The sequence below is a fragment of the Chironomus tepperi genome, unplaced genomic scaffold (assembly GCF_022539635.2).
Source record: "Chironomus tepperi strain 1889 unplaced genomic scaffold, CSIRO-AGI_Ctep_v1 contig_162, whole genome shotgun sequence".
In the NCBI taxonomy this organism is placed as follows: Eukaryota; Metazoa; Arthropoda; class Insecta; order Diptera; family Chironomidae; genus Chironomus; species Chironomus tepperi.
This window is the reverse complement of record NW_027226284.1, coordinates 16,567-24,980: the sequence shown is the minus strand read 5'-3', so window position 1 is coordinate 24,980 and position 8,414 is coordinate 16,567. Positions and strand designations below refer to the sequence as shown.

At 35.7% G+C, this 8,414-nt stretch overlaps 1 protein-coding gene across 1 annotated transcript; it reads right to left on the bottom strand.

The window, feature by feature from the left end:
* Nucleotides 1-298: 298 nt before the first annotated feature.
* On the bottom strand, nt 299-7,172 carry LOC139088365 (fatty acid synthase-like). The gene is made up of 2 exons (XM_070637564.1): nt 637-7,172; nt 299-574 (listed from the first exon to the last, which is right to left on the bottom strand). Exons 1-2 carry the CDS (start codon nt 7,087-7,089, stop codon nt 326-328), a joined length of 6,702 nt encoding a protein of 2,233 aa, XP_070493665.1. The 5' UTR covers nt 7,090-7,172; the 3' UTR covers nt 299-325.
* Between the last annotated feature and the right edge of the window lie 1,242 nt (nt 7,173-8,414).

Genomic DNA, 8,414 nt, shown 5'->3' with positions numbered 1-8,414 from the left:
TGAAAAGTTCTTGATGTTCTAAAATAGTTAAATGATTTCCTTCAAAGTTGTTCTTCAATTTCAATTTCTGAATAGTCCTTCAATCCGAAGTCATGGTCTGGATTTGTTACGAATGAATTAGTCGCTTTGATTAATCTTATTGGTGATTTTACGGGTGTGAAGTCAGTCAGAGATAAATTATTAGAGCAATCATACGATTCTTTAATAATGTTGAAACTTTAGGGGTAATAATCTTTTGAATAAGTCTCAAAGTCATTATATAATTCTTCAACACTTCATCTTTGCATCATGAATTCAGCTAGAACAAGGTACTTGCGATCGCCTGTCATCCGGGAACACATGCTTCCATGAGATCTATAATGATATTTTGCAATGTTTCCTCTACATTATCTGCTTTTGACACCACATCATCCATAATTTGCTTGAGATATTTAGGTGAATTGTCAATAATAAGCACTTTTCCTGTTTTTCCTAAGTTTTCTAGCATTGTTGCTATTTTCAAAGCCAAAATTGATCCAAATGAGTAGCCAATGAGAACGAATTTTGAGTCATTTGCGTAAAGTTTAGCAATATCCTGAAATATAATTAATATTACAGTTCATTAAGCTGATCTTCAAGTTTCAAGAATCAATTTACCTCCATTAATGCAACACACATTGCATTAATATCACTAATATTCCTAATAGTAATACATTGACTTAAATATGCTGGACAATTCAATTGTTTTCCTAATTGGTAGAAGATTTGTCCACCAACACCTTCAATTCCGGGAATAATTAAAACCTTTGTACTACTGTCTTCTGGCTTGTCGTTAAGCTTCACTATGCTCATGTCACTTGTACTTTCATCTCCGAAATTTCTAATTAAAAATTTAAAGTTATCGATGGATTTGTTTTTAGTTTCAACATCGCCTTGACTCTCGTATGCCTTCAACTCTCCAATTGTCATACCACGCAGTTGCAGTGGTGTGATCAAAATGTTAAAGTCACGTTCTAAAGTTTGAGAAATTTCTACAGTCATTAATGAATCCATTCCAAGTTCTGAAAGTTTTGTTTCAGTCGAGAGTGTTTTCATGTCCTTAATAGACATAATGTTCATAAGCATCTCCATGACACCACCTTTTCCGGATCCTTTGAATTTCTTCTCAGCAACAACCATACTTGAGACTGTTGGACTATCAGTGGTAATTAAGTTATCAAGTTCATCTAAACATGAAGATATTCTTTGCAGTAAAGTTCCGCCAATTTCCATGTCAATATTGTCTTCCTGCAAGTCAGCAACAATTCCAACTTCACCAACTGCACCCCATTGAATTGCCTTTGCTGGTAATCCCAACCTGTGTCGTTCCTCCATTATTCTTTCCATCACAGAATTAGCCATACCATAATTACTCTGACCAGCATTACCACGTCCACAAGAGACACTTGAGAATACGACAAAGTAGTGTAAGAATGGACATTTCTCTCTTGAAATCTTATCAAGATATTTAGTAGCATATGCTTTAGGTGCCATACATTCATCAAATGATTGAACAGTTTGATTTTCTAAAATACAATCACGGAGTTGAACAGCTAGATTGAAGATTCCTCCGACTGGACCAAGTGCTAGAGCATCATTGATCAACTGTTCACATCCTTCCAATGTTGTAATGTCTGACTTATTAACTTGTACTTTAACACCATATGATTCCCAAATCTTGATTCTGAATGGTTGATATTGCTTAGTAATTCCTCGGCTTGTACTCAAAATCAATTTTTTGCATCCTCTCATGATCAACCAATCAGCAAGTTCCAAACCAAAACCTCCTAAGCCACCACAAATAATATATGAATAGTCTGAATTGCAATAAACTCTTGGTAGAACTGACAGTGGCAGTGTTGCTTTATCGGTTTCATTCTCACGAATTTTAAGGACAACCTTACCAATATGCTTGCCACTTGCTAATAATCGGAATGCATTCTCGATGTCATTGGCTTCAAATACATTCGTCTTCAATGGCTTAACAATTCCATTCTTAATGTCATCATCCAAAAACTTTTTCAAAGCCAATTTTTCTGGAAGTGTTACGTAGAACATCTGTTCGAGCAGCACAACATGGAATGTCAGATCACGCAAGAAATCACCAAGAGCAATCTTATTGTCATTTGCCATATCAAATTTACCAATTTCCAAGAATTTACCACCTTTGCCTAAGCATCGAATAGATGCTGCTAACTTCTCTTCAGATAGTGAATTAAGCACATAATCAACTCCTTTACCACGTGTACGCTTCATAATCATATTTTCGAATGTTGTGTCACGTGAATTGCCAATGTTTTCCCGTTTCAATTGTGGGAATTCCTTTAGAATAAAATCTTTCTTCACTTCGGAACTGACAGTTGTGTAAACTTCTAAGCCATAAGCAAATGCGACACGAATAGCTGCCAATCCAACTCCACCTGATCCAGCATGAATTAAAATTGATTTTCCTGCTTTAATTTTTGTTACCATGAAGAAAGCAGCATAAACAGTACTATAGACACATGGTACAGTTGCAGCTTCCTCTAATGTCCAATCATCAGGAACATCATATGTAAATGCAATATCTGGTTCAACAAGTGTTGCCAAAGCACCGGCTGGTTTCATTCCCATAATACGACGTCCATCCTTTGATATACCAGCATATTCAACTCCCATAACACACATCAAATCCTGTCTATTATCACCCATTACTTCTACTGCTAATTTTCCTGTTGCTAACATGACATCTCTGAAATTTAATGCAGCATATTGAACTGTTGCAACATCATGAGGATTTTCTAATTTTGGACTTTGAAGCCATTTGATTGATGACAGATCACCACGAACCAATCCGTTTGCGTAGCAAGCTTCTTCATGTGCTGTTGGTTCACTATAAGAATTAAGTAGGAAATGTTTGAAGGTTCCCCACTTTCCATTTCTATAGACATTAATGGCTAAATCCTTATCAAGTTGTGCCTTATAAAATGGATCATTAATATCAAATGGCGGTGCTGATTCATCATCAATAAATACACATCGTAAATTACTTCCATTTGGTTCCTTTCGGATGCAATTAACAAGTCCCAAAATTCCTGTTTGATTATCATTTTCAGCATATGCTAATGTTGGTTCCGTTTTTGATTTTGCCTTCAATGTTTCAAGCCACGAGTAGCTGCGGTCATTGCTAGTGATTTCGATGATAGTTGTTGGAGTTGCCAATGGTACTTTCTTATACTGCATCAAAACAAGCTTATCAGTTTCAGTTGGAATGATAGCAACAATCTTAAAGCCTTGATTTCCTTCATAATCAGCATAAATTTCGCTGTCCTTTGACTCTACAGAAATGATATAGGCATTGTCACTAAGATATTTCTTAATATTCTCCAAGAAATCAGCATCAAACAAGCAATTTGATTTGATTACAAATGTCCTGTTGGTAAATGCTGACAATTCCTCATTCGAGACAATTGTTTGTGGAATTTCAACTTCTCTTGTTGTTAAATAGTTCAATTCCGCTGTAACAAGAGGTAAATCACCCATTGCTTGTCCAAAATATTCACATAATGGCCCTCGTCCATCATTTGTGTCAATTTCAAGGCACGAAACTTTTCCAACTAGATTGTTTTCAAGTGCCAATTGGACACAGAATCGTCCAATATCAATATTTGAAAAACGAGGAGTTGGGAAGTGTGGAACAAATTGATGACTTTCAAGTACTGGAATTCCATTTGGTGGACGTCTGCCAACAGATTGTGCTGTTAATCCGCGTACTTCTACACCACCGCAACGAAGGATGTTCAAATCTGAACAGTACTTGACATCAACAATTGGATTCTCTCCTAAGTCTGCCATTAACTTCTCATGTTCAAGCTTCTTAATAATAATTTTTCTAATACCAATTGGAAGTGCCAATGATCTTGAATCTTTTGTGATAATCTTAAGTTGAAGAAGACAATCAAGGAACGCAACCCAATTATTTTGCCATTTAAGTTTAGCACTTGAACTGTCCATTTTAGCTGATACAACTGACTTGAATAGATTCTTATAGTGATAACCACGTAGACGAAGTTCCTTGTAGAAATCAGCAGCCTCAAGTTCCCCAACATCTTTACTTGATTCGTTTTCTTCAATTTCAGTTAGTTTTGAGTTATCATATTGACGAACAATTCCAGTAACAAGTGTTGTATTTCCTTCACTTACTTCAAACTGACCAGTTCCACGTTGCATCAAGACTGTAATCATGTATTCTGTATTCTTTTTAAGAGGCAATGCTGCAACAAATTTCACATCTTCAAATATGATACTTAAATTGTTGAACTTTTCTTTGAGTTGTGCAGCAAATGCTTTCCATGCTAAATACAAATATCCTGTAGCTGGGAATAGAACACGTCCATCGATCTCATGTCCTGCGATGTATGCATACTCATGTTCTGACAAATGAACATCAAAGACTTTTTCATTACATGGTTTACCGTCAGTTGTAATGATTGGATATGTAGCTTCATGATCCCATTTAATCAATGGTGAAATCATTGGAGTTCCTCTTGAAACGGGGAATTCAACAGCTGGATAGAGCTTGCTCAAATCCAAATCAACACCATTTTCGAAGAGTTTACCAAGGGTATTATAAAGCAACAATGAGCTCTCAGTATTTCCACGTTTAGTCAAACTGAAATGCATGCCATCGGGAAAGACTCGCTTGACAATTGACTGCAATAAGCCATAAGGTGCAATTTCAATTGTGAGTGCATTCTTTGGAAGATGTTCGCAACCTTCTTCGAACAGAACTGGATTAAGCAAATTATTTGTATGATATTGACCTGATGAATATCGGCATTCAATGGAATTCCATTCACTTTCTGGTACACTTGTTGAAATCCATTTTGGTGATCTTGCTTTTGGTGTCTTAATGATGCCTTTCAATGAATTAAGCAAGTCTGTACCTAAATCAGCAATGTATGAGCTATGATAAGCAATATTTGAGCACTGGACTTCCTTAGCAAAAATATTTTCCTTCTTTAATTTTTCGACAAAGTTAGCAACAATCTCCGCTGGTCCTGAAATTGTACACGAATCTGAACTGTTGTGACAAGCAATTTGAATTCCATCATCAAGCTTATTTTTCAATTCCTTATATCCAATTCCAACAGCAGCCATTGATCCGAAAATTGTCTTATTTTGGATAGATGTTAAGCCACGGGAATATGACGACAAGATCATTTCCTCATCAGTTAAACAATTGTCTGCATAAGCACAACCAAGTTCACCAAATGAATGTCCAATAATATAATCAGGTTCAAGTCCAACTGCCTTCAAAATGTTTGTTAAACCAATCTGAATGGCTGAAATGCCAATAAATGAATGCAGGATGTTGTTGAAGATGGTTTTGTCATCAGTGGTAATGATCTTAATCAAGTCGATTCCTTTTGTGGCAAGAATATCGTGACATCTTCTGATGGAATTTTCAAAAATTGGAATTCTCATTAAATCAACACCCATGCCAGCCCATTGTGAACCCATACCACTAAATACCCAAACTACAGGTCTTCTTTGTTCCACAAAATTGGAAATATGACGTTCAATACAGGTTGCATTCTTAGATTCTTGATCTTGTGAAAAAATAGCATATCCACGATAAGTATTTGATGACTTAGTCAATAATTGTGAATTTTGAAGCAATGCAATAAATTCAGCATCAAGTGGTTGCTTTGTGACACTATCGAAAATTGTATTTAATGAATCTACTGTTCTGCCTGACCAAACTATTAATCTTGGAAGATTATCAGCTGGAATTCCGAAATTAACCTTTTCCTTGTCGTGCTTTCTTAATAAAATATGCGAATTTGCACCACCAAAACCAAAACTATTAACAGCAATTAAGCTTCCATTAAAATCTGTTGTTTCCATAACAGGCTTGAGTCGTCCAGATGCTAAAGCTGGAATGTCTTGACGAACTTTTGTCAAATTAAGATTTGCTGGAATCTTTCCAGTTTCAAAAATCAAAACAGATTTAATGACTGAGCTGTTCGAGGCAGCAGCTTCCGAGTGACCCATATTTGACTTGATAGATCCAATCATAAGTGGTTCTGTACGATAAGCACAAAACATTTGATCAATTGCATTACATTCTTCTGGATCTCCGACTCTAGTTGCTGTACTGTGACCTTCAATATAATCGACAGTCTTTGGATGAATTCCAATTTCTTGATACAATTCCTTGAATAATTTGGTTTGAAGCTCGGCTGATGGGAACGTAATTCCTTCATTCTTAAATCCATCGATGTTGGTTCTTGAATAGACTACATTTGCGTAGACTCGCTTTGCGTCTTTCCTCTTTTGTAAAAAGATCGTGTTGACTGACTCAGATCGGACATAACCTTGTGCCTTTTCATCAAATGGACGACAAACTCCGTCCATAGCTAAAACACCCAATCTAGCAAATTGACGTGATGATGATTCATTAAGAATTAAATTTGTTCCGCCAACAATTGCAGCTTCACATTCTCCACTACGAATGGCACTAAATGCCAAATCAAAAGCATAACCAGAACTGCTGCAAGCTGTATCTACTTGCAATGATGGTCCTTTAAAGTCCATTGAAAATGAAATACGATTAGCCAACATAGTACGAGCAGCACCAAGCATTCCCATGCCGTCTTTAGGGAAATCAGAAAATAGCAAGTAGTCATCATTTTCAGCACCACAACATCCAACAAACACTCCAGTTTTAGTTCCACGAAGTTGCTTTGGACTATATCCAGCATCCAAAATTGCCTCGTAAGCATGTTCTTGAATAATTCTTTGCTGTGGATCCATAAATTGAGCAGCACGACGATTAATTGAAAAGAAGTTTGCATCGAACTTATCGATGTCGTAGACAAGTCCAGTACGTGGTGGAATGTCATCACGGATGTACTTGAAACGACCTTTGTTAAGTTCAACCATGTCGACCTTATTGTACAAGTTATAACTCAACTCAGCAACATTATGCGAAGCTGGAAATCTACCAGCAATACCCGAAATCACAATCTCATCACCTGGATCGGACACGGTTACACGACACATTTGACGACGTTGATAACTATCCATGATTGATTAAATTTCACAATAAAATTCACTTCCAAAATTAATTTATTTTATTTGATGCTAAGAGGCAACTTTTGTTTCCTAACAATAACTGAGTTGTGCGATTTTTAACCAAATTTTCAGCATATTTATAGTGTAATTACCGTCCGAAATATTCTAATGTATTATATAATAATATAAATAATTAATCAGTCTTCCCCGTAACATTTTGAATAATACATTGAAAACCTAATTAATTTGAATTGTGGATAGACTGGACTGAACAGAAAATATTTATAGGAATATTAACATTAGGGTCTGAGCCATTTTCTTGATCTATAAAACAAGATCCAGTATAATCTAAGTCATTTCTCTGATCTACAAAACAAGATCCATTAGAATCTAAGTCACTTCTTCGATCTATAAAACATGATCCAGTAGAATCTAAGTCTCATTTTTGCGATATACAAAACAAGATCTAGTTCAATTTAAGTCACTTCCAGACTTACAAAACATGATCCATGAGAATCTAAGTGACGTCTCTGATCGAAAAAACAAGATCCTGTAGAATCTTAGTCACATTCCCGATCAATATACCAAGATCCAGTAGAACTTAAGGCACTTCTCTGATCTATAAAACAAGATCCAGCAAGGTTCATTTCCAGAAATTGGACACAGAATAAATAGATAACAAGGCATACTTGTTATGCGATAGTTACAGAGAGCATTTTGATAGAAACAGTGATGCATTGGTAATTGGCAAGGGCAACCATCGAGAGCCAGTTTTAGACGCCAACTGAGAGAGTTCACAGTTGATCTGTACGGCAAGCGAAGAAGAAAGGAATTAAACAATGCAACTCGTCAGCCGAACGGACGGGCAAATTAAGTGCATTTGCATTACAAACAAAGTTTCAAAAATTAGCTAAAAACAAAGGAACTAACTGATGTGATTCATAATAAATGATTTAAATTGAAAATTAGGAATAAGAATCAAAATCCCGGAATATTTAAAACAAATTAGTGTTTATACTTAGAAATTGGCGTTCTTTTTATGTATTTAAAATTATAATCACTCAGACTGTGCGAAGAATATTTAAAATAAGTTTGACCCAATTATGACCCAATTTGTCGTCATAATATGACACATAAATTGTTTAGGTTACAAATTCGACAAATTTTGTACTTTTAACTTCGACGCTTAAAATTGGTTTTATTTTTGAGGAAATTAAGTATTTTGCATTTACTGAGTGTAGTGGATGCACCAGACATCCTCAGAGCACAGCTTCAGATCTCAACCTTGTTTTGACACAAATTGAATTCACATTCACAAACAAGATGATAAATAGAGC

What these genes read in the sequence shown, in the direction of transcription:
- LOC139088365 (XM_070637564.1), bottom strand. Translation starts at nt 7,089, where the DNA reads ATGGATAGTTATCAACGTCGTCAAATGTGTCGTGTAACCGTGTCCGAT. An exon ending in TGTGTGTTGCATTAATGGAG is followed by an intron (nt 575 to 636) that starts GTAAATTGATTC and finishes ATTATATTTCAG; the next exon opens with GATATTGCTAAACTTTACGC.